Source organism: Limulus polyphemus, unplaced genomic scaffold, assembly GCF_000517525.1.
Source record: "Limulus polyphemus unplaced genomic scaffold, Limulus_polyphemus-2.1.2 Scaffold8050, whole genome shotgun sequence".
Lineage (NCBI taxonomy): Eukaryota > Metazoa > Arthropoda > Merostomata > Xiphosura > Limulidae > Limulus > Limulus polyphemus.
In genome coordinates, this window is record NW_013673660.1 from 2623 (window position 1) to 30236 (window position 27614).

Here is a 27614-nt window from a genome sequence, read left to right on the forward strand (position 1 = left end):
TGTTTTGAGGGATGTTCCCAGTATACCACTCGAAGTCCTGCAGTCACCCGATAAGGATCATAGCAGAACAACCCTTTTTCCTAGCCTTGATTATAAAGGTCTTTACCATGTAATAGTTCAACTTGTGGATTGTGTGCCATTGGTGCAGTTTGGAGCACATGGTTTGTTGATCTGTGTAAATTTTTATGTGATATTGAAATTTAGTTATTGCTCTAAGCCTGTGATTTTAGAGTTTTCGTTTGTTTGTTTTTAAGTACAAAACTACACATTTTACTCCCTGAATTTTGTTCACCAAGGATATTGAACCACAAGTTTTAGTGTGATAAGCCCACTGAACCATTGGGGAAGGGGGCATTTTAGAGTTATTTAAAATGGTACCCAAGAGCAGACCTGGTTTTGTAACATTACATTATCAAGGTTTCTAAGCAAGACACTTTAAAATCTGTCTCATTATGTTTAGTTACCTTCTGTTTTGTATTGTAAAATCATGCATGTATTAATAACTTGTGAATAATTTAAGTTAAAGAAGGGAATTAAAAACGTATTTAACAATATTTACACAGATATAACTTTTTTAAAAATTTCATTGGTTATAGCTTATTTTTCTGATTGAACATCATGTTAACTAAAGGTACTTAATCAAGCAAGTAGTAATCAAGTCCCCACTTCTTGACAATTATTTTAATGCTTAGTCTTATTTCTTCATAAATTGGGTGGAAGGATTTTAGTGTACATTAAAATGACAACAAACGTGAGTTGAAGAATTTTATGTTACTTGAATGCAAATACTTAAATAAAAATGGCTAGGTATACCCTAGTGATTAGTGGATGTGGATTTTTAATGCAAGGATTTATGGTTTACACTGTTTAGCTTCGTACCTTGGGGTCATGAGTACTATAATATTGGTTTTCATATCCCACTGTTTGGTCAGACAAGAGTTATTGATAGGTGTTATTTACTCTCTTCCTCCAGTTTATCAGTTCAAAGCTAAATATGGCTTTGTTCAGAAAGCTCTTGGCAAACCTTGGCACAAAATTCAGGCATGAACAATGATTAAAAAAATTAACCTCCTCTCACCCAAAGCTATCCCGATCCTTGATTACTCTCTAATTTGGCATTGCTTAAAGTTTTTACTAACAGTGCACCAGTCTTTTAAAACCCTTCAGTTTCACACCATTTCAGAACATGTGCTAATCATGTGATTACTCTCCACCAATCATACTGCATTCTTTAAACTTGTCCAGCTAATCCCCTTTACTATTCTAGAGTAATCCTCACTTTCTTGATTGACATCTAGTGTGTAAATTTGTTTTTTAACTTGCTCTCTGTGAGTCTACAAAATCTTGATTGTGCTTGATTACAAGTTTATATCAGTTTCAACTTCAAGTTTGACTTCTTATGTTTGATTTCCATTATTTCTGCTTGCTTGCTGAAGAAGTATTTCTGTTTTTTGAGTTCTACTTTGTTCGTATGAATTCGAGATTTAATCTGGCAGATGATGGAATTCCCATGATAATCGACAATGGTCTTCACGGGTCTCAGGGTTGATGATGTCTGCTGGGAAGGTACAGGCTTTAATTCATGAGGAGTTCGTGTCTTATGTTTGGATGAGGGTTTCTTCCTTACACATTACGATCTTTTGCGTGGATGGATATGACTACTGAGCAAAAATTTCTTTCTACGGCATCTTCCATCTGTTTCCGTGCCTCCATGTGATATTCTCGGTTAGGTATTGTTCTTTTTCCCAGGAGATCTGTGGTAAGTTTTTCAGCACACATTCCTCACTCCCTTTAGGTATATCCATGTTTAGCGAGTTTGTGAGCTTGCGGGAATTGACCTACTTTCCTCATGTGATAATTTTGGTCTTTCATGTCTTTTTTTCTCAATATTTTGTAAGCTAGATTTTTATAATTCATTTACCATCTAAGTTACTTAAGTTTAGCTTTGTGTTTATAGTTTTATTTTTTTTGTTTAATTTTCGGTGTATGTTTGGGTTTTGTACATTGGTTACTGTTTGGGTAATTGTAACTTCAGCAAACTTTGTGGGTGTGTTTATTTGTTAGTTATACTTCCTTTTAGTGTTTATGATTGTTAGTTCCTTTTAATGGACTTATAATTTCGATATTTACATGTCTTTTATCTTCTAAATTCCTTTAGTGGTTTTGTACTTTAGGTGTTGCTTATTGTTTTATGTTGAATTTCATAGTTTTGCAAGTTCATTATATTTATGTACTTTGTAGACTCTATAAATTTCTAGGTTTTGTTACTTTGTTAGTAATGAGTACTTTATGTATATACACTTCACAACAGTTCCATGGGTTCTGTCTGAAAGTTTCTGCCTTTAGTTCTGCCCCCCCCCCCCCCACTTCCCAGATCTCCTTCGCTTCTCCTTGAGATCATACTTTGTCCAGTCGTCTTGTCTAGTCTGATCAAGACCTACTACACAAAGAAGCTGTTGAATTGGTGTTACCCACTCAACCAGGGTTTTACTCCCATCTACTTGTTGTCCCTCGAAAGATGGGAGATTGGAGACCTGTCATAGATCTGTCCCGGTTGAACTCTTATCTGGAGCTACTTTCCTTCTCCATGGAGCCCTCCCTCTCATTTCTGTTTTTTTTTCCTGGAACACTATATGAACAAATCATTGTGATGATGCCCATCTTCATATCAGAACTGCTCCAGTGGGAACACTGCATATAGATGCATTTGCTACTCACTGGAATGCCAAACAACCTTCCTTCCTTCCTTTTGATCTCCAGTTTCACACTTCTGAACTCTGAAGGTGGATGCATTCAGTCAATATTGGACAGGTCTTCACCAATATGCCTCTTATCAGACTCCTTTCCAGAGTCATTTCCCTTATCCATACCACCCCTTGTCATCTTCTGCTAGTTGCTCTGTATTGGCTGACTCAGATGTGGTTCCCTCTGCTCTGGCTCTTACTGGAGCAACAGCCCCTGCCTTTACCTCTGCCCCAGTTGCCCCTGCGACAACTGTGATTGGATGTATTTCATCCCGACATCATCAAACTACATCTTCACGAATGGCTTTTGGACGGTACCTTGGCTCAGCTTAAAGTCTCACCTCTCATGTAGCATCATTACTTGCCTGTACTCTTTGACCTTCCTCCTTGTCTGGGTACCAGAGACATTTGTTTTCTTTCAGACTTTGGTCCATTTGCCAAGGCTTCCTCCCATCCCATCCTTCTATTTCTCACCTGTCCCAGTTCGTCACGTTGATCAAGGTTTGTCTGTGTCAGCTGTTGTTAGTTATAGGGCTGCCCTGTTGAACACTTTCCCTTTTTCCCATATCTGGAAAGCCCTCTCCTCCCCAGTTATTTCCCTCCTTTTCCATTCACTTTGTCTGGTCTGTTCTGCCAGATTCGGATCTCATTGTTATCCTTCATGCCCTGTGTGGTACTTCCTTTGAACACATTACAATGTGTTCCTTGTGCCATCTTTCCCTTAAAACCTATTTTCTCCTCCTTCTGGCATGTGGTCATTCCAATATTTATTCCATTAATGTTTCTTGCATCCTTTACCATTCCTCATATATTATCCTCTATCCAGATTGGGCTTTCCTTCCCAAGACATTGGATACCCAGGAAGGTTGTTTAGCCTTTTCTCCTATTTCCTTACCTTCCATTTCCATCTGTACTCCTGTTCAGATCTGGATTGACTACTTTGTCCATTTCATTCTCCGTGCTGTTATGTACTTTCCGATGGGTACTTACCTCCTCTCGCCAACTTCCCACCCTTTTTTCCCACTAATATGCCTCTGTTTCTGGTTTGTACCTGCCATTTCTTGAAAGTGAGGATTACTCTAGAATAGCAGAGGGAGCTAGCTGCACTAGTGTAGAGGGTGCACTATGATTGTTGGAGGGTAGTCCCATGATCAACATATGTTCTGAAATGACATGAAACTGATGGGGTATGAAAGATTGGTGTGCTGTTAGTGGAACATTTTAGCAATGCTTAGGGAATGGTCCAGGATCGGGATAGCTTTGGATGAGGGAGGTAAGTACCTTTTGGAAATACATTTTAAGTGTAAGAAAATGTTAACTTTTGTTACTTGAAATTCCAAAAATATATACACTCTATCTAACTTTGGATTTTATTAAAGTTATCATTGTCTTCATATTTGTAGGGAGAACTTTGAGGTAATTATAGAAAAATCTTCAGAGCCTTGACATATGTGAATATTCAACAACAACAATGATAGGGATGATTGTGTTCTGCTAAAAACTGACATCTTTCTAGAAGTGCTTTTTTAGCCTAAAAGTAATAGAATAAAAAATAAGTACAAGGATATCAAAATCCAGGAAAAAAACAGCTCTCAAGTCATAAATACATGAAATTATCTTGCTGTTCACCAATTGCTTAAAAGCATTATGTATAACTTTTCATTGCTTGCATAGGAACCAATAAAAGAAAGAGAGCAGGAATAAGGAAATATCATATAATGGCATAAAGATGCAGAACCAATTAGAACATTCTTTAAACAGCCTCTGTATTGCATGACAAAGTCAGCTGGAAAGGATCTCATTATGCGAATTCTTTCATTATAAAAACCAGAGCTGGCAAATCTTAATATTTGTGGTAAAATAAAAGAAAAATTTGTTTCAATAGAATTGAGTTATAAAGAAAACAAAGGTAACTGAGAAATGAAGGTAACAAACTAGGCTTAGCACTCTAGGATTGCAGAAACATAAAAGTTTACTTGTTTCAGTGTGAACCGACCTTGCGACCCCAAGGGGACTTTCAGAGTTTTCATAATATAACTTTTAATATGTTTTGTGTATTTTCATGAAATTTGGCATACTTTCAATAAACATTGTCTTTTGTACACAAAAAATTAGATTTTTGAATTAAGTATTTTTATTAAGCATTTGTCCATGAATTTACATAGTCAGAGTGTTGACTCCTCTGAGTGCAAAGTGATTTTCATGTTAAGATTAAAAACACTTTTCTTCACCCAAAAATTGTCAAATTTCATTTGTGTAATCTCTGCAACCTCCTAAATAAATATCAAAGTTTTACAGTAAAACTTTATCTGTTGTTTTCTCTACTTTAAATGTATGCATTTAGTCAATTAGACTGACCTTGTAATTGTCATAAAAAAATATGAAATAAATCTAAATTATCCTTTTTTTCTTGAATGACTGCAAATTGTAACAGAAAACTACAATTGTTTATTTTAAATAACTTAAAGCTCGTAACAGTATATCTCTGTTTGTGCTTATATTTTATTGATTTATTTCCCTTTGACCTGTGTCTAACTAATAATCCTGCCACACAAGTTATAAATCACTTGGCATAGTTCATGTTACTGAATTGAATTATGTAATGCAAAAACTGCTTGTGAGCATACCTTGTGAAGAATTATTATTTTTCATTATCTTACCTGACCTAACATAACCTTATTTAATTTAATAAGTTTCTAATTTTTACATTTTAGTTTTTTTTATAATAATAAATAAAGAATAAACATAAAAACAAGAAATATGGTACTTACCCATTTCCTCTTGTTTTTGACTGTTGATGAAAGTTAAGCCTACTTTTTTTATACTAATAGTACTAGTACACTAATTTTTTAATTAATTAAAGAGTACACCTAAGAACACAATAATAACATGCAGAATGCAAATATTGTCCTGTAACTATCATAATTTTTCTGGCTTTCTAACTATGTGATAAGAGCATTTAAAAATTTAGCTAAGCTTGTCGATGTGAATACTGTGAGAGACATTTTCCAACGGAAGGCAAAATAGACGATAGTCTGTACAGAAAACAATGCAATATAATATTTCATTTGATAGATTAAAATATTATCTTTCCATTTATTATAAACAATATGAAATATCAGAGACAATTATTGGCAGTTTGTGAAAGAGAGGACATGACAGATGGGTGTGGAAAGTTAATCTGATTATCTGTTTCATGGCTCCATAAACAAATATGAAAATTTTTCTTTGACTTGGCAATATCTGTATTAGTAATTAATAGTTAGTAATTTACATTGAACTCTGTATTTCTCAGAGTGATGGTAAATAAATTAGAGAAGAGGGAAGACCTAGAGAACAAATGTCACAATTCTTAGACAAGGGGAGATTGAGGATTTTTTAAATATTTTCTTTAAAATTAAGAACATAAAACTCGTATAATATTAAAATTTGATTTATTAACTACGTTTTGATGTCAAGTTTATTTGTATACAATGATAATAAAGTAGTTTAATTAAATTTTGAATGGAGCTATCTAAAAAGTTGGGACGTGCACTTTAACCTACCTGTAACGAGAGGGTTAAAACATAATGTAATTCACTTTCAGTCAGATTGACTGTAAATGCTTTTAAACAATGAAGAGTGTGGATAAAATGATTGGGAAGCTGTTTGAACATCTCCAAAATGTATGGTTCTGAATTTATAGACAGTTAGAATTGTAAATCAATATTAGAATGGTCTTACAATGTTTTTTTTGTTGGTTTTGTTCTCTTTTTAGCTAGTCAGAAGTGTATCTTAGGTATTAAAAGAATATAATCAAGTATTTCATAATATCAAAAAAGAAAATTAAGTAAACTACAGTGTGGCTTCTAAGTTATAAGGATATTGTGGGAATTATGTTTGAGGTGTTGACATGTTCACATGCCTTGAAGCTTGCATATTCTCCTCAATTTGAAGTGGTATTTAAGGTGTTGACATGTTCACATGCCTTGAAGCTTGCATATTCTCCTCAATTTGAAGTGGTGTTTAAGGTGTTGACATGTTCACATGCCTTGAAGCTTGCATATTCTCCTCAATTTGAAGTGGTATTTAAGGTGTTGACATGTTCTCATGTCTTGAAGCTTGCATATTCTCCTCAATTTGAAGTGGTATTTAAGGTGTTGACATGTTCACATGCCTTGAAGTTTGCATATTCTCCTCAATTTGAAGTGGTATTTAAGGTGTTGATGTGTTCACATGTCTTGAAGCTTGCATATTCTCCTCAATTTGAAGTGATATTTAAGGTGTTGACGTGTTCACATGTCTTGAAGCTTGCATATTCTCCTCAATTTGAAGTGGTATTTAAGGTGTTGACATGTTCACATGCCTTGAAACTTGCATATTCTCCTCAATTTGAAGTGGTATTTAAGGTGTTGACATGTTCTCATGTCTTGAAGCTTGCATATTCTCCTCAATTTGAAGTGATATTTAAGGTGTTGAAATGTTCACATGTCTTGAAGCTTGCATATTCTCCTCAATTTGAAGTGGTATTTAAGGTGTTGACATGTTCACATGTCTTGAAGCTTGCATATTCTCCTCAATTTGAAGTGGTATTTAAGGTGTTGACATGTTCACATGTCTTGAAGCTTGCATATTTTCCTCAATTTGAAGTGGTATTTAAGGTGTTGACATGTTCACATGCCTTGAAGTTTGCATATTCTCCTCAATTTGAAGTGATATTTAAGGTGTTGACATGTTCACATGTCTTGAAGCTTGCATATTCTCCTCAATTTGAAGTGGTATTTAAGGTGTTGACATGTTCACATGTCTTGAAGCTTGCATATTTTCCTCAGTTTGAAGTGGTATTTAAGGTGTTGACATGTTCTCATGTCTTGAAGCTTGCATATTCTCCTCAATTAGAAGTGGTATTTAAGGTGTTGACATGTTCACATGTCTTGAAGCTACCAGCTTCTTAATTTTGGAGTAATAAGGAAGCAGAACTTTTAAGCATCATTATTATAAAGTGAAGGGGTCTAACATTTAATAGTCGAGAACACACAGATGAAAAGAGAATAATAAAAGTTAAAATGTTTAGTGTTTTATCAGATTAGCTGTCAGATGGCAATTTTCCTGGATGTTAACTTTATCATTTTGATTTATTTTATTCAAAAATATAAAATTTTTGGACTAGAGTGGTTACTAAAAATATGTCATCTGTGTATCATTTGCATGAGAAGCGTCATCACTCATATACTCGGCATTACTTAAAACTTGTAGACTGGGAACCAGAACAATTATCTTTTTAGACCGTATAGGTAAAAAATAAAGAAGGTAATATTGTTAACAAAGTTACTTAGACATTTTATTTAAGAGTACAAAATAAAAAAGACTGATATGTTTCGGTAGTCTCTAGTTCTAGTTCTGGATTTTTATAGGCTGTTCAGCTTCATTTAAATACTTTTTAATAAAAGAATATTTTACATGTTATTTTTCTTGTGCAAGATTTTTGTGTTTGAACCATTTATGGGGTTCAACACATTATTATAAAATATTCATGTACCAACTTCCTTGTTGTTCAATGAATATACGAGTCATAAAATGAACAAAAATACCTGTTTTATTGCAGATAATTCTACTGATTACTTCCCCACGTAATGTTAACGTGAAGTGATGGTGGTTTATATACTACACCCCTCTGGACTAATATTGACTTATTGCAGCTAATTCTACTGATTACTTTCCCACGTAATGTTAACGTGAAGTGATGGTGGTTTATATACTACACCCTTCTGGACTAATATTGACTTGTTGCAGCTAATTCTACTGATTACTTCCCCACTGTAATGTTAACGTGAAGTGATGGTGGTTTATATACTACACCCCTCTGGACTAATATTGACTTATTGCAGCTAATTCTACTGATTACTTCCCCACATAATGTTAATGTGAAGTGATGGTGGTTTATATACTACACCTCTTTGGACTAATATTGACTTATTGCAGCTAATTCTACTGATTACTTCCCCACGTAATGTTAACGTGAAGTGATGGTGGTTTATATACTACACCCCTCTGGACTAATATTGACTTATTGCAGCTAATTCTACTGATTACTTCCCCATGTAATGTTAACGTGAAGTGATGGTGGTTTATATACTACACCGCTCTGGACTAATATTGACTTATTGCAGCTAATTCTACTGATTACTTCCACACGTAATGTTAACGTGAAGTGATGGTGGTTTATATACTACACCCCTCTGCACTAATATTGACATGTCTTATGGTTAAGCTTGTGTATGAAGAATTTTGAGATGAATTTTAATTTTCAAATTTTATTAACCCTTAAAATGTTGTCGTATGGTGATCACATAATTCAGTTTATATTTCCTGCTAGAAATGAGAAATGAGCACACAAAATGAGCACACAGAAAGGCGAATCTGCACAGATGACAATCTCAACCATTTATTCGTATCCAACATGGCATACGTTGCTATTCAAAACATCTGTCATACTTGCAGTTGGAAATTGTTTAATTTTTATGAGAAAATGGACACAAAATTGTATCAACTCGCTCCATTGTTTTCATACTTCAAGAGACAACTGAACTTGTGCAAGCTGATATTGATTCTGGCTCTGAACCTTAATTATCTGATGATGTTTTTGAGCATGACATGACAAGCATATGTCTAAAGGATTAAGTTCTAAATGTTCCCGGCAGTTTTTAGATCCTAATTAAAGTGCCATTCCCACAACTCTGAACAGAAATGAAGTAGCATACATCTGAAATATTTACATACAATTCATGATTTTCTTAAATGAATATACGCAAAGGTAACAAGTGTATATGACACATTGTCTGTTTCCCTGAAAATTGAAAAACAATGATGTTTATGTGTTTAAAATCGTTTTGTTAAGCACAATCATAATAAGAACATAAAAGAAAACTTGCAGTACCGCATTAAGATCTAAAGTTTTTATTAACCCACAAGCTTTCCAGCTCTTTAAAGAGCACTTTATCAGGTGCAGTTATAGCAATAACTGAAAAAAACATTTAGAAATTGAAATCACTTGTTTGACAAGATCATACACTTATTCTTGTTAAGTCTACATTAACAATATTGTAACCTGATTATCAGTTAAGTCTGTTTACCTTTAATATGTGAATTATTAGTCTTGTTAAACATAGTGAAATTGGTAATGAGTTAGATTAATATATACAGAATTAATAGAGGTACAATTTAAAACAATGAAAAATGTAATAAATGAAAAACAATAAGAAAGTGACATAGTGTCTTGTAGTATACACAGGGAAGGCAGAGCTCTGTCTCGGGATGAATTTCCATCAATTGAAAAAATTAAATTAGCTAAAATAAAAATTCTGATTTCTTAATTTCAGTACCCAAAACTGTTGGATGAACATTGAAACATTCAGACGAACATTTAGTAATATGCAACTTTGTTAAAATTTGGAAATATTGTAGACCAGCATTTTTTATATTAATAATATAGCTGATTGGTGGTTTTCTGAAGTCAAGTATGTATCACATCTTGACAGAAATGCGTTGTTGTTCAACATGTGAGATTTTTGTAAGTGTGTTTTATGCATATTTTAGCAATGATCCATTTAAAGTAATTCCCATCATGAAACTTAATCTAGATCTATATTCACTTTACTTTGTCTGTTTTAAGCCTAAACTTGTGAGTGACTTAGCCTATAACGACATAACTTAGTTGTAAGTCATAAAACTGAAGTTAAAATTAACAACCATGTCATTGTAAGCATGGTAAGGTTAGGTATTAAGGAGGCTCATCCAACTATATGCATGCTTAGTAAACCTATAAGGTCTTAATGCCAATAATACGGCCTAACCCAAAAGTCCTAAACTAGATCTAATAGTATTATAATATAAATATATATCATAACTTCATTATTTCAGTAGTGCCTAGAGGTATTGACTACTGTTGTAACTTATTAAATGGAACACTGTGACTGTAACAAGTTTGTGTTACTTCAAAAGGGCTATGGGGTAGTGGGCTGGGGCAAAGAGAATCTGCCTGTTGGATTTAGAATAAAGAATAGTGGAAACCTGAGATCATGAGTCTCAATTCTGTTTATTACATCTCGTGAGCCAATGTATTGCTTCATGAATAACTTAGTTGATGTATATGATCTCTAACTTATTGCTTCATGAATAACTTAGTTGATGTATATGATCTTTAACGTATTGCTTCATGAATAACTTAGTTGATGTATATGATCTTTTAACAACACAGTTCTCTGAGAAATAGGCTCCAGATAATGATTGCATTTCAGAGTGTAAAAGCTGTTCAGCTTTAAGGGGGCTTCCTTGCCCATAGACCCCAGTGGGGGCTTAAGCAGCCCCTATACCCCTGGCCTATTTTGTGAGTACCTTCAAGTAAATATAGGAAATACACGGCCAGAAAATGGAACCGGTTGAGAGGTAGGATGAGTTAAAATCCTTAATCCTACTGACAAACAGTCTTCAAACGTATAGTTGAAAGGTAGGATGAGTTGAAATCAGTCCTTAGTCCTACTGACAGTCTTCAAACGTATAGTTGAGATGTAGAATGAGTTAAAATCAATCCTTAATCCTACTGACAAACAGTCTTCAAGCATATAGTTGAGAGGTAGAATGAGCTAAAATCAATCCTTAGTCCTACTGACAAACAGTCTTCAAACGTATAGTTGAGAGGTAGAATGAGCTAAAATCAGTCCTTAGTCCTACTGACAAACAGTCTTCAAACGTATAGTTGAAAGGTAGGATGAGTTGAAATCAATCCTTAGTCCTACTGACAAACAGTCTTCAAACGTATAGTTGAGAGGTAGGATGAGTTAAAATCAATCCTTAGTCCTACTGACAAACAGTCTTCAAATAAAACCTTATATTTTAATGTAGTAAATTTCTTTTTTATGTTAATACATATGAAGAATAGATAAAACTTTATACGTGATAACATACCAAACAGTCTCAGTCTAAAAAGTCAAATTCTCTAATCTTTTAAAGAATGATAATTTAGCTATGTTTTGTTTCTCTACTGTAGCTCTAGGCTCCAATATTCTACAGACGCTCGCCTGTCTTGTTCCCTTTCTGGAACATGAATATATGGATACTCTGCCGTACATAGCTGCTTCTTCCTTGGCCTTGTTTCCAACCTCCTTACAGGATGGTATTCTGGAATTATTGTGTTATCACTTGCTTCCATTTACAATTAGTAAGTAATACATTGTGTTTTTAATTTTGGATTTCTGATATGATACCTTACCTCCTCTCACATAAATAGCTATTCTAGTTCAGTGCTGCCCTCTATATGCAAACAAATATCTTACGCATGCCTCAAGCCTTCTATCTCTTCTCCATTGGAATTGGCTGATTCCAATGCGTGTCTCGTGCAGATCATCGTGCGTCAAACTGCCACCTCGTTTGGCAGTACTTGTGTTCAGACGTTTTTCTTTTGGTGGTCTTTGTGTGAATTTTGATATTAACAGTTTAATTTCCAAAGTGTAATTTCTTCATTATTGTTCTTTTTCTTTACATTGAAGAAACATTTTGATTTAACTTAATTTTCCAGCCTTTATATTTTCTCTCACACTCACATATTTTACATCAAACAAATGTGTTTGATTTACATATTTCTACAATGAATTCTGAGGTTCATGTTCCCTCTAGCACTAATATCACAGGTTGCAGGTGAGGGGGGACCTGTCATTGGATTTTACTGCTATTATCAACCATGAGATTGTTCATGATATGGGTCAACATTCTTCTCCTGAACTTGCCCCACTAATCCTCCTGAACAAGCTGACCCTGTTCAGGTCAATGAAGATTTGATAGCCTTTTTACAGTACCAGATTTTGCCGTGTTTTCCCTACCCCTCCTGCAGAATCAGCTAGGCCTAATACAGCATTTTTTGACATGATTTCTCAGGTTTGTTGTGTTTTATCCAATTCCCCATTTTTATGATTCTTTATTTTCTTCATGTTTGCTCATTTGTCCTCTTTGGCTCTTGCTTTATGCATGGTGTTTCAATGTAGTTGGGATTTTCTGGGTTGTGATGCGACCTTGTCTCGAGTATGTTTGCCTCCTGTATTCTTTTTGGGATTTCTATATTTTTTCTTTTATGCTATGTTTTCGATCATGTATCTGAGACTTTGGAATCTCGTGTGTAATCGACCTTTTCCTCTTTGGTTGCACATTTGTCAAAATTGGAGCCATGACATGCCCCTATTCCTTTCCTGTCCTGGTCCTTATCTACCTGTCCCTCTCCCCCTTCCAGGGGTTTCTCATCTCATTGTTTTATTCAAAGTTGATGGGCATGTTGCCAACAGTACTGGAGACTAACCACAGGATTGTGGTCCAGTTGGAGTTTGACTATATTGTTATGCTTTGGTGATCTTTTACTACAGTTCTATGGATTCTGGGTTTTATCAGGAGGACTTGCCCTATTATTCCTTCCCCACCTCCTTTGTTCCTGGTACTCTTTTCCTTCCACATGACTTGGGATCCTGCCACCAGCCAGCATCTGTTCTTGGAGGTACAAAATTTTCTATTTCTATAGGCCACTGGCTCCTGTTCATCATCTTTCTCCAGGCTTTTATTCTAGGCTGTTTGTTGTCCTCATGCCAACTCGGAGACTGGCAGCCTATACTAGGCTTGTCCCACCTCATTTTTCAATCTGCTTTGATTGGCCTTGGAGTCATTTCTCACCCATAGGTGGGCTTTTTCTCTGGGTTTATCAATGAGGAAGAGAAATGGCACGAATGATTATCATCATATCTCGATATTTTGTCACTCATGACCCTCTCTCTTGTTTATTCTCCATGGAGTGGTTTCTATGTTTTGCACTCTGCCCTTCAGACTTGCTTTTGACCTGTCTGTTTTGTTGGGAATTCAGAGTATTTGTTCATCACTTGTATGCTCTTGGGTTGCACTCCTTTTTCTGTGGTTGCCTGGCTACAGTTCACTCCTTCTGAACAGGAGTCTAACCTTATCAGGTGCTCCTGGAGGCAGCTATAAAGGGCTGTTATTCAAGTTGGAGAAATCTTTACTGCAACCTATCCAATATCTTGTCCATTTGGGTGTTTTTCTTTTTCTATATACATCTTTGTCGGGTCTGCCCTTCTCCTTTTTGACTTTGTTCATTGGGTTTTCAGTTTGATTACAACCTGCAAAGTTCAATTGCTTTTGGGGATGTGATATTCCATATTAGCCCTTATCCCCTTAGGTCAGGCTCATATGAGGGCTCTTAAATGGGCTTTTTATGATCAATGGAATTTCTCAGGGATCCTTTCTCGGCTCTTGTTACCCTTCCTCTTACCCTTTTCGTCATTTGGCATTGGTGATTAGACATGACTTGCATGTTGGCGGGTTTCCTGCTTCCTCCTTTGGTTTTCATGGATGCATCCCTTTGGGATAGAGAAGCGTGGGGTGATTCACTGGAAATTTGGGGTTTTTGTTCTGCAGCTGAGAGGTCTTGTCCTATCAACGACCTGGAGCTTCTTTTTATAGGTCGTGTTTTGGTATATTTTCTCCATCTGACCAGAAATTGTGTGGTAATGTTCCATTCTAACTTTTCTTCAGTGGTTGCTCATCTCAATCACTAGGGCAGCACCAGTTTTCCATCCCTCTGTATTCATACGTTGGATCTTCCTTTTGGGCCCACATGCTCGATGCCTTTGACATTTCACATACTCTTTATCCTTCTCCTCTCTCAGGTTAATTTTTCCTCCCTAACACTTCAGCAGTTTGTGATGATAACTCCTATGTTTAACTGTTTTCCCTTTTTTCCATTTCACACCTTTATCTTGGTTCTGATCTTAATAGACTTCTATGTCCTGTACGTGCTTTCCTCTGTTATATTGTATGCACAGCTTCCATTTGTGGTGTCCGTTTCTACCTCTTTCTTCCTTGGCAACTGTCCTCTGTTCATGTTCTTTCTCCTTCGCCAGTTGGGTCCAGCTCTTCATTCATTGGGCTTTTTCCTCTTTATCGTCTTCCTACTGTACTTTGTTCTGAGTGTCTTCTCACCCACTTTGACACTTTTCCTTTTTATTGGCGTTTCGTCTTTGTCGTCCTTTGAAGTACTTCTTCACTCGGGCATGCAGACTACCCATGATACATTCATTTCTTGCTATTTGCATTGGATCACAGTTTTTTCCTCTTCAGGTTGTCTTCCGCCTGTAGCCATTCTAGCATATCAGAATTCTGTGAGACTTTGACTGGGTAAGTTTTTTTATTATTATTTTTCCTTTTCAGGGGCCCTTTTCCCTTTTATTAATGCTAATTTTTTGGACCCCGTTCTGTGGTGCCTGACCAGGTATTCTTTAACCTTTCAAATCTGCGCTGTCAAGCCATGTCAATTTGCATATTATAATTCCATGGCCAAGCAATGCAAACTGCAGAGATGAGGTGTTCCACAAGTTTGCTTGTATGTTTATCCTTGTGGTAGAATTGCTTCATACGTTTGCCCATCCTTGACTGTACCCACCCATGGACTACATGGGTAAATCAGAAGGGGATAGCAGCTCATCCCTGCCATGACCTGTACTGAATAAATTGGTATGGTCTGCTTTCCAAAATAGGGTTTTGTTGCCATTCCTCCAGACTCTCCACCATGTTTTACCCCATTTACTTCTAGTAGAATTTGTGAGTCCTTACCACTTTCCAGTTCCAAGCTGCTAGGGTGGTGGATCGTGGAGGTATCCTCTTGAATGGGTTAATGAAATAGAAACAAAGAATAAAAATGACTTTAAAACCATTCAGTTGAGAGTAGAGTGGTGGTGTTCTGCTAGTGTAGATGACATGATATCCTCCAATATGAATGTCAGTTCCCAGTGGCCGGGTTTTGGATTTAGAGCAGAACCAATCAACATAAATCCTCGCACATGTATTTCAGGTGTCTGTATTCCTCCCTCAATTATACTCTATCAGTATTGTGAGTCACGGTGGAGGTTACTGCAGATTGTTATGGCTCTTTCCCTTCCACTCTCCCTCAATATTTCTTTTTCCGAATATGTTAATGTGCTTTGGGTGGCTCCAGTTAGTTCACTTTTGAGGGAGATGGTTTACATTATGTAGACATACTTTCAATACTAGATGTTGGGTCATATTCACATGTGCACGTTCATGAGTTGGGGGTACTAGATTACCTCTGGTCTCACAAACTTGAGGTGAAGATGGTATGATCCTCTTTCCTACCCCTACATGGATGTCGGTACCTGGAAGCCGGGTTTTGGATTGAAGATGACTTGCTGTGTATGGTCTGTCACACCCTAGCCACTCTACACCTACGGCACATCCTTTAATTTTACCCACTTTTATACTTCTGAGATTGAGCTTCATAAATATTGCATGGTTTGGATCACTTTCTGGCCATATTTCTCTCCCACTTGGTTGTGCTCTTGTTTTCCTCCCATATATGCAACATCTTTCTACAATGGGCAAAGAGTATACCTGGTTCAGAAGTAGTGTGGTTCCCCATATGAGATCTTAAATCTGTCTCATCTTAGGGAATGTCCTTTGGATGCTTCTTTCTTTCTCTCTCACTGGTCACTCCACCTATTCAATGTGTGATTATAGCTATTTATGTGAGCATAGGTAATGTACCCTGTCGAAAGTTATAATTTTCCTACAGTGAAAATGTATTTCTGATAGGTACTTACCTTCTTTCACACTTCCCACCCTTCCTCCCCATGGTACACTGGTGCTTCTATCTTCTGCCAAAACTCGAAGTGATAGTTTCGGTAGAATGGAATAGAGGGAGTCATATGCATCATGAGAGCATATCGCATTCTTATTGGTGAAGGATTGTCGCATGATGTTTTGCATGAGAGACTTATTGGAATTAGTCAATTCGATCTGAGGGGAGACAAAAGGCTTGCGGCAGCATAAAATATTTTTTGACATATAGAGGGCATCATTGAGTAAGAATAGCTATTTATGTGGGAGAAGGTAAGTACCTATTGGAAAATTATAATTTTTAACTTTTTATTTTTTTCATTCGAAATATGTGTTTTTGTCTGTACAATCCTATTATTGTGAAAATATAAGTTTGCTTCTCAGTGTGGTTATAAAGGTTAAACATTATCTCTGCTGAGAGAGAGAGAGAACCTAGTTTTTGAAACAAAGCTGAAGAATTGAGATTTTTAAAGCAGACCATCATATTTTAATACTGTTAGTAATGTACAGTCAGCAGTGGATTTCGATCCATGCAAGTTTCTGAAGTAACAGGTATAATAGGTGTGACATGAGTTTTATGTCAACATATTAAAAAACTTACTTTTTATAGAGTTTCTCTCTTGACTGGTAGTTTTACTCTCTGCGGGATAATTGTAGTTTCAACAACACTTACTTCTGCTTGCTTTGTTCTCTTCCTAAGATTAGCAGTTAGGAAATCCTTCTTATTAGCACATTATGCTTAACTGTAGGAAAGAGAAATGTTCAGATGTCTAATCACAATCCTAATTTTGTTTCTCTAAATAGCAAACTGGCTTGTGTCAGTTATTATTTTGGTTTGACATAGCTCTACATTCAAGCTCTTTTGCGACATAATAGACATAGATTTTTGTGACATATAGAAAGTGTTTTTCTTCTCTAGTTGCTTCCAGTGACTATGACAGCCAAAATTATGCAAATATGTCCATTCCAGCAGTAATCATGATGGTATTTCAGTATGCAGAGAATCCAGGTCAGTTTAGTAATGTTGCTTTTTACTCTCTTTGTTTTATTAATGTAAATGTATTTCACCTTAATCAACATATTCATTTTGAACCGGTTTAGATGAGATCTACTGGATAGCATGCTGGACTGTGATCTCTTGTCTTGAAATCATGCTCCAAACTTTGTATTGTCCAAAAGACCTTACTCCAGCCCTGCATCTCTATCTTAGCCTAATACTATCTGTATAACTATAATTCACATGGACCTTAGCATGTTGAACATTCCAAGTTAAACAAATGAAAATAGTAAGGAAACAGCACAAAATATATATACAACATATAAATTTAAAAGAACAACTTTATATTTGATCTGTCCTTTTTATAAATAGTAACATGAAAATTGTCTATTCCTCAAAGGATCAGAAATGGAAATTATGAATGGCAATCATAACCATTGAGTATTAGAAAAGTTTTTGTGGACTCTTTGAGGGGTCCATACTTTTTTTGGGGAGGTCAAGCTATAGCTTGGTTAGATTGTTCATTATTTCAGCCCTGGTTATCTCAGTAGATACTGCTGTTTGTCTGTGTAGAATGCATTAATTTGCAGTTACAGTTTCAAAAGTCGTATAGAAACAATAAAATAATTCTGAAGGTGTATAAATGAATATAATTGAATACTATATAATAGAGTATTGTTACGACAGCTTAATTCACGTGATGCTGGTAACACGTAATGAGTATCTAGAACATTTGTGAAGGCTCGAGTGTTCTCCAGACACCCTCTAATTCGTATATATAAGACCGGCGAGAGTGTATAGATAGATAGATAATTGCAGACAGGCAGAGATAGAGACGGACAATTGAGTCAAGTTCGGTAGTAAGTAAAGTACGTGAATCGTTGTGAATTATAGCGTGTGTTTAAGTTAAAGTGACTGTGGAAATTAAGTGTATTGCAAAGTTGTATTGAGGAAGAATAAAATAGTTTTATTTAAGAAAGGACTTGTATCGCTGAAGTTCTTCGGAAAGAATTTTTACGAGTAATTAACAAACGACCAGAGACGTAACAGTATATATGCAAGAAGGAAATCTAAAGCATGTGTTTATCAAAGTGGAAGAGTGTTTTCTTAAAGATCATGTTAGAATATATAAGGTATTATTTTGTACAAAACATGCACAAAATCAAACGCTTCATTTATTCAATTTTTTAGTAAACAAATACATGTACCAAAGTGGCCGAGGACTGTATTTAATTTCGACTAAGAGTTTGTAGAGGCACACATGTTATCTGCCAAAATTTATGCATTTAAGATCTTTACTTTATGAAGTTTAATTACTGATTAATATTGGTTTAGTGTTTGTTTGGAGAGTATCTCTGTTTTGTTGCAAATAAATTGTGAAAATTCAAGGCATTTTTTTGTTAAAATCATTATATTCATCTATGTAAGAAAATAATGTAGAAATGTGTGGAAAAAAAAATGTGTATATATATATATAAATTTATTGTTTTTGAAGGTAATTAAGGTGTTTACTTGATAGTACATAATGATTTATTATGTGTATTTGAATAACTTTTTTACTAAGATTATTTCAGTATGACACTGTTTACATTTTTAGCTCATCATGCACATCTGTTGGAATGCATAATGAGCCTGAAAAGGAATATAATCAAGGTGAGAATTACAGTATTTGTCATACAGATTAGGCCCACTTTGGAACCACAGTATTTATTGAGTGTGTGGTGAAATTAGGCTTAAGTGAGTATTGCAGCACTTATTAGCTATATTATAAAAATCAAACTGGAGATTAAACTAGTTGGACATGTGATTACCACACCATCTGTTAGCTGTGCAATACAAACCAGGCATAGATTATTGTTCTATTTGTTACCCATGTGGTGTAAACCAGGCTTAGGTGATTGAATATCATAACATATTTTTGCTACATGGTATAAGCTAGGCCTATGTTATTATCACACTATATGTTAGCTATGTGGTATACAAACTAGGCCTAGGTGATTTATTATCACACCACATGTTATCTTTCTGTTACAAATTAGACCTAGGTGATTGATCACAATATATATTTTTTACATGGTACAAACTAGGCTTAGGTGAATATTCCACCATCTGTTAACCATGTGGTATAAATCAGCTCTAGGTAATTAGTTGTCAGGTTTCTCAATATTATTTTTATAGTTTTTGTAAGGCTGCATATGTTTTAAACATAAGAATTAAAACAAAACATTCTTATATGATCACAGGATATCAATTAATTAAGTAATAAAATAAAATAGGTCCATGTATTAGTACTAATTCAATTTAGAGAAATATGATTTGTATCTCCTTAAATAAAATCTAAAAATACTAAGATGTTTGTACTAAAATATAAGTGGAGGTATAATGAAGCTTATTTCAATACCTCATTTACACTGTGCAGGACTTGCTGTGTGTAATTGGTCATGGAACTGCCGATGCGAGGAGACCTGCAGTTGAGTTACTGTTTCATTACTGGCCTTCTTTGAATCCAATGATCCAGGAGAGACGAAGTACCAGTATTAGACATGCTGGTGAGTAATTAAAGCTGATTTTCAGTTTGTAAACTTTTTTGTTTTGCATTATGTTATTTTTGTTTTCTGTAGAGATTATGAATGTCCATGTTAAAACATGTTATTTCCTTTTTAATTTAATTACATTATTAAAGCCATTTTATGTTGCACAGTTATTGACAACAGGGGCTGAACATGCCCCAGTGGTTAGTGTGTCAGATTCTAGAGCCAATAATCATGGTTCATGTTCCATTACTGTCCCTCCAGTATTCAAGCTCTTCACTTTGTGAAGAGTAGCCTAAAAGTTGTTTGTGTTGACTACCTCCCCTCTAGTCAATGACTTAAAAATTAGAGACAGTTTAGATAGACCTTGCAGGAAATACAACAAATGAAACAGACAGACAGATTGGTGGAAAAACTATTGTTGTGGGGAGAAAGTTTTTTTTTCTAAGTTGATAAAGTTAGTTTTTGTTTAAACATGTGTATACTTCATAATGGCTGAAGACGGCTTGAATGGGTAATGAAGAAAAACTTGAATATAAGTTTAACATAATAGCAAATGTACAACGTTTCGACAAGGTTTTGTCATCGTCAGGTACCTTTATTTATTTTCTTTATTACCCATTCAAGCCGTCTTCAGCCATTATTAGTCTCAAAGTGGGTTCCTCGTTACCGAATATGTATACTTCAGTTTATCTTGTGAAGTGCCATCAAAGATGAATACTTTTTAGCTATTAAAGATAATATAGTTTGATATGTTATTAAAAGTGTGTTCTAATGATAATCATGTGTGACAATTAAGTTCCAAGTATAGAAATAAATCAAAGTCCTACATTTTAGAAACTATTTTTTCCCAGCTTATAAAAGCTTTTATACCTTAGTCATTTTTTTAAACAACAACTTATTAAACACAACACCTTGAGGTTTTGAAACGGCCTGTACCATGGCAAAACTTTCTTGAGTAAAACTTATGATTCCTCTGGTGAAATTTAGTTTTTGCCAAGGATGAGTAGATTTTAAGATATAAAAATGTTTAAATCTATGATAAATAAATGATATAAATTCCACTTGTTTTCAGGATGGAAACCACTTGTTTGTCAAAGAGAGAATTGTGTGAGTACAGTAAACAATGAAGCTGTGAAGGTAAGGAATTTTATTGTTTGAGTACATCTATTTGTAAATAAATTCAATAGGATGTAGAGAAAGCCATTGGTGTATTGTATTTTTGTATATTTAATTCCAAGTAGGGGCACATTTATGATGTAACTGTATATAATTGGACAGATAAAAACCACACCTACCTTTTACCAAAATGTTGTAATAAAACTTATCAAATGATGTATGAAATGCATCAACTTCACTGTGTACTGTGTTGAAAAGAGATATCCAGTTATACACATTATGAATACTTAAAGTGTTAATAGTAATCTGATATGGTTAGTTTTGAGAAAATAAAAATTAAACCTGATTTTAACGAATTATTTGTTTAGCTCCTGTTTTTCTGTTTTATCTTTATAGTACTAAAGTTTATAGTATACTACTTAGTAGTACTTTGTAGTATTATGTACTTTTAAGTTTGTGGCTAATAAAGTAATCAGTCTTGCTGATTTTACCATTTAATGAGATTTTAACATAACCTTGGGATTTTAACCACTTTGAGATTGGATCTTTTGTTTTGCAAAACAACAGTGAGTGTGTTAACGTAAATGAAATGAAAATTAGAAGGTAGAGATTAAGTCGTATTCTTTGCAGATATCGGTGATGAGAGATGTGTTTCAGCACATGAAAACCTTATTGTCTTTGAGATGTAACAGTGAAATTCTTTTCAAAGTCTACATCAGTGTAGCAGTTGAAAATTAAAATTAAATCTATTATACATTCTTTTGTCTCTCATCATCCAGCCCAACTGAGGAGTTCTGGTATTGAATGAAAAGCCTATTGAGCATTGACTTATGGGAGACAAAAGATAGATCTGAAATACTATTTTTTACACAACCCTGATTTCAAGTTGTACTGAAAAAAAACAACAACATCTGTATTAACTTATTTTTATAATAATGATCAGTTAAGTTAGATGCACCTGTCACCATATGGTGACCACACAGTGCAGTTTAAACTTCCCTCTAGAATCACAAATCGAGCACAGGAAATAAATAGACAAAGCCTAATCTGCACAGATGATGATCTCAGTTGCTGATTCGTATCCAAGATGGCATGTGTTGCCATTCAAAACATCAGTAATACTTACAGTTGAAAATTCTTTAAGTTTTTATGAGAAAACTGACCCAAAATGACATCAAATTGCTCCAGTATTTTCTCACCTGACGAGACAATCGAACTTGTGCAAACTGAGGACAATTCTGGATCTGAACCTGAATTAACTGACCATGATTTTGAATGAAAAAAGTACACACCTAAAGGGTTAACTTAAGTTGAGAGTATGAGATTATAGTGTAAAAGTTTCAGCTGTTTTCTTTCTATTAAAATAGTTGTGCATGGATCACTCATTGTCTATTGGAACTGGAGAACACCCTCCACCATTGTATGTGTGTCAAAGTTGTGCTGATCAAATTCATCGGGAAAATGGCACAGAAAATTTAGTTAACGTTCTTCTTCCTCTTCAGCAAGTTGCTCTTGTTTGTGAAAACAAGGTTAGTGAGATAATGTGGTGATTACTTCTATTATTAATGTATGACTGTATGTAATGTTTATCTCAAGCATAATCTGTAATATCCAACAGTTTAGATTGAAATGCAAGTCTAATGATGATGTGGATTTTGTATTGCTTTTCTGATTTTTTAAACTTTTATGCTCATGAAAATTTCCAGGTATAATAAAAACATTATTATCTGGCATTTGCCAGACCAGAGCAGTGCCGGAGAGGCAAAAATTCTGGTTGTTTTAGACAATGATAAATGTAAAAAACCTTAAATTGTATGAAACATTTACAAGTACAGCATTTTAAATGTGAATCACAAAAAAACAAAGTACAAGCAGCTAACAACTGAAGCTTGCTGGTGGGAAAGAATGTATAAAAAAGCCACAGCAGTGCTACTAAACTACAACGAGAATTAAAAGCCACAGCAGTGCTACTAAATTACAACAGTAATTTGTATTTGGAGATATTGAAATTTCTGGTTGTAAAGATGCCAGATAACGAAGCTTTTACTTTAATTGTGGTTTTAAAAGTATACTTAGAGGCTTTTTTTATTAGTGAAAAATATTTCAGTTAAATGGGTGCTTTGTGGGTTTGATGTAACATTTCAAAACTGTTTTTTATGAATAATATCTAATATGAACTGGTTTTCTTTCTGTTGTAGTTAGTATTTCTTTAAGTGCAGTCTGAAGATAAATTCACAATACAAACTAGAATCAAATATTCATGATCTCCTTTTCATGTTGGTAATTTGTTTATAATCTAGATTACTATTGTTAAATAAAACCCAATTTCTACATGTTGCATCTGTTTGAGTTATCTTCCTTTTCCACTTCCAGCTTTCCTCAAATATTTTCTTCCTTTCTTCCATTTAAAACAAAAATGTCCAATAAATCATCGTAGTCTTTGATTCAGTTTTGAATATTAGATTACAGAAAAGGTTGTGTGAATGTTTTATGGTGTATGAAAGCTCCTTCATATAGTTTTTTTGTGTGGAGTCTTATACTTTGAAATGTACACAGCATGACTGCTGATTCAGTTTACTAATAATTAATATATTGTATCTTAAACATTTATTTTGTTATACAGAATTGCCAGAGCATAAACAAGAAGGCCACAGTAACTTGCTTTTCCATTGAATGTTCAAGTTACAATGGAAATCGTCCAATTCGTTACTGTATCCAATGTTATAACTTACGGCACAAGGGCAAGCAGGGAAGTGATCATGTGGTTCATGGCGAAGTTCCAAATCCATGGACGATGGATCCTGAAACCCAGTCGTACATGGTGGAGGCAATAGTAAGGTATGTTTTAAAGTGTAGTTTTCTTCACTTACACCGTGAGAAGATGAGTCGGGCTCTGTCGGACACTAAATATGAAGTTACAAAAACTTACATTTGATGTGTTCAAAGTTCAAGTGACAAAACCTGAGCCCTATCTCTAAATCCTGTGATTTATTATGAATCAAAAATAATGTTATTATTTTTGACATGTATATTTTTCTGTTTTAGCAGATTCAAAATCATTAGAGTAAAAGTAATTTTAATCATTGCTTTTTTTTTCATCTTTCTAAAACATTCTATGGTTATTGAAATTTGCTATTTCATAATCAAATTTTAAATGTTATCTACATTTTTAACTTTTGTTTATAGGCAGAACCTCTGAGAGTATTAATCTTTTGAACTTATCAAATGAGTTCAGGTTGCTGTAGAGCAGGGGTCTCCAAACCTTTTTGGACAAAAGCTAGGAGTTAGATCTTTTTAGGCTTTGTGGGCCAGAGGCGTCGTGGTAAAATTAAGTAGGGATGCATGCATGATCAGATTGGTTTTTGTTCAATTATGTTTTATTTTTTGTTTTTATAATATTAAAAAATTATGTTATCACTTTAATAAACTGTTTGCGGGTCGGATAAACCGAAGTCATGGGCCGAAGTTTGAAGATCCCTGCTGTAGAGTGTAATGCCTTGTGAAGAGTATAAAGAAGTTAATTAGTTTCAAGTTTTAATCTGATGCTCGAAATCATTAATAGTATTCCAGCTCAGACTCAACCATAATTTTGAAGTAAATAAACTAGGTTTTAATCTGATGCTAAAAATCATTACTGTACTGAAATTGTTGTATTGAAATTAATTGTTTTATACCTTTTAGTAGTTTTTAGTTCACTTTATTCTCTTGTTGGGCTGGATTCTCAGTGTGACCAAAACAGAGCCCAAGAAAGAAACAAATAAACAGATTCAATCATTGGCTTGGAATGGGGTGATGGAGGAGATAATGAATGGGTAAAATATTTAAGGTACAGCTCTTGATGCTGAGGATATTATCTGTATTTGTATGTTTTTCATTGCATTGTTACTAAAATGAAAAAAACATTTAGAATCATTGTGTTATTATGAAAGAAAAATCATCCACGAAATAAAGTTAGTTCCAAGATCAAATAAATTTTCATCAGTAATTTGAAAAAATGTTATATATTTTTAAACTTCCAGTTTGCTACAAGAAGCCCGTCCATTTTGTGAGAATGATACGCAGGTGACCATAGATCGCTATAACCGAGCAGGGGTGTTAGAAAAAGATGATAGCATGGAGTTTCTTGCATTAGAAGAGAGACAACTTTTGAGTCGATATGGCATTTGGTTACTTAAAGGACTTTGTACACCAACTGATGACACACCTGTGGTACGTATAAGCCGTACTGCAAGTCTAAATTGATAACACGTTTACTTACAAAGAAAGAAATGGTATATGGCTGTAAAAATATTTAAATAATTTTTTAAGTAAATTAAAGATTTCTCAGTATAATTCTTGTAAAAAGTAGGGAATTATTGAAAAACATGTCAGATTTTTCTTAGGAATAGATAAAACCACACATCAACTCTGAGACAACCATAATTTAATTTATTGTTACTCGTAAACTGCTGAATAGATAAAACCACACATCAAGTCTAAGACAACTATAATTTAATATATTATTACTTTTAAACTGCTGAATAGATAAAACCACACATCAACTCTGAGACAACTATAATTTAATTTAGTGTTACTTTTAAACTGCTGAATAGATAAAACCACACATCAACTCCGAGACAACTATAATTCAATATATTGTTACTTTTAAACTGCTGAATAGATAAAACCACACATCAACTCTGAGACAACTATAATTCAATTTAGTGTTACTTTTAAACTGCTGAATAGATAAAACGACACATCAACTCCGAGACAACTATAATTTAATTTAGTGTTACTCGTAAACTGCTGAATAGATAAAACCCCACATTAATTCCGAGAAAACTATAATTTAATTTAGTGTTACTTTTAAACTGCTGAATAGATAAAACCACATATCAACTCTGAGACAACTATAATTTAATTTAGTATTACTCGTAAACTGCTGAATAGATAGAACCACATATCAACTCTGAGACAACTATAATTTAATTTAGTGTTACTTTTAAACTGCTGAATAAATAAAACCACATATCAACTCTGAGACAACTATAATTTAATTTAGTGTTACTCGTAAACTGCTGAATAGATAAAACCACACATCAATTCTGAGACAACCATAATTTAATTTGTGTTACTCGTAAACTGCTGAATAGATAAAACCACATATCAACTCTGAGACAACTATAGTTGATTCTGACAGGTAATAGTTTTATATAGTACTACCCTTATACTGCACGAGTTGATAAAACTGCAAATGAAATGTGAGAGTGCAGTTGATTCTGACTGGTTGTAGTTTGATATATTTCCAGTTCTTTGCCTTTCTGGGCAAGAAACTTAAAATTGGTTGGGAGAAAAGTGACCATATTCTAATACAACTCTTGATAATCATTGTAGAGATTTCTCCACAAAGTTACCACTGACAAGAAGTAAATTAAAAGGAAGGTCAGTATTAGGAACTTAGCTTTAGTTATATATTTGTTTGTCAGTAAATTTAGTTTTATGATTGTGTGTACACCTAATAGAAGAAATACACCACAGGATTTGTAAATTAATAACTTTGCAAATAATCGATTTCTGAAGAAACATGAAACTTAAAATTTATTTTGTTATCTGACAATGTGTCAAGTTGTAATATTCTACAAGTCATCATCTCTCTGTCAGTAAGATCTAACCTGATATTGTATCTAATCATTGTACCTTTTTAAACAGGTGTCAAAGTACTGAGTTAGTGAGGGGTTATAAGCATTTTTATTAACTTTAAAATCTTCAATAAAAACATTTACAATCAGTTTATTGAAAATGATGGAAAGTTTACCATACTCCCATAAATTAAGATATCATTAGTCTTGGTTGATGGACTTTTGAGAACAAACAATATTTTGGAGGTTATTTTTGAACACAGTTTTTCCAAATCAAAATCCATTTTGATATATTTTGCATACACTCCAAAGTCGTTATTTTTGTAAGTGGTGAAGTTTTCTTGAAAGTTTAATGCCACAAAAAATAATAAAGCATCGTAATTTTCTTTATGATAGGAGACTCTAGGGCGTCTGTTGAGTGTGTTGTTTCAGTGGTTTCATTATACTGCATGTTTGCCGGATGGTAAGTATTAACCTGGGTTTAAGAGTAAACAGATAATTTTATCATCTTACAGTTGTGTATCTTTGCTACTGAAGAGAAGTATATAAGTAGACCTGTAGTTTAACCTAGTTTAACAAACAACTTAGTAATACAAAATATATATGAACCTAATCTATCATTTGATTCACTATTTGTCATTGAGTTATACCAGTTTTGAGTAATTCCATTCATCAGTAACCCTGGACAGATCAAAAGACTAAGTTTTCATAGTTTTTAAGCATATTTTATACAAAGGAAATTCAGATAACTCCCTCGACTACATTAGGAACAATACTGTTTTTTCCAATGTAGTTATAAATATTTAAAAGTTATCAAATATGTATTTAACGAAAAGATGTTTAAATTGTTTGTTTGCTTTTACAGATCATTCTGGAAATGCTCTAGAGAGGTTGAAAACAGAGGTATGCAAGCCAGTTGTTGTAAATAAAAATTGAATAAAGT

General features: G+C 34.2%; 1 protein-coding gene across 1 annotated transcript; it reads left to right on the plus strand.

Annotated features, from left to right (window-relative positions):
• LOC106475071 (protein unc-79 homolog) lies at positions 1-27614 on the plus strand (the record flags this gene model as incomplete). Its single annotated transcript, XM_013935766.2, has 11 exons — positions 1-161; positions 11770-11940; positions 17323-17412; positions 18998-19053; positions 19820-19949; positions 21007-21071; positions 22418-22579; positions 23674-23888; positions 25070-25259; positions 27068-27134; positions 27537-27614. Coding segments are annotated over 11 exons (1378 nt in total), but the record flags the coding sequence as incomplete, so codon positions are not given.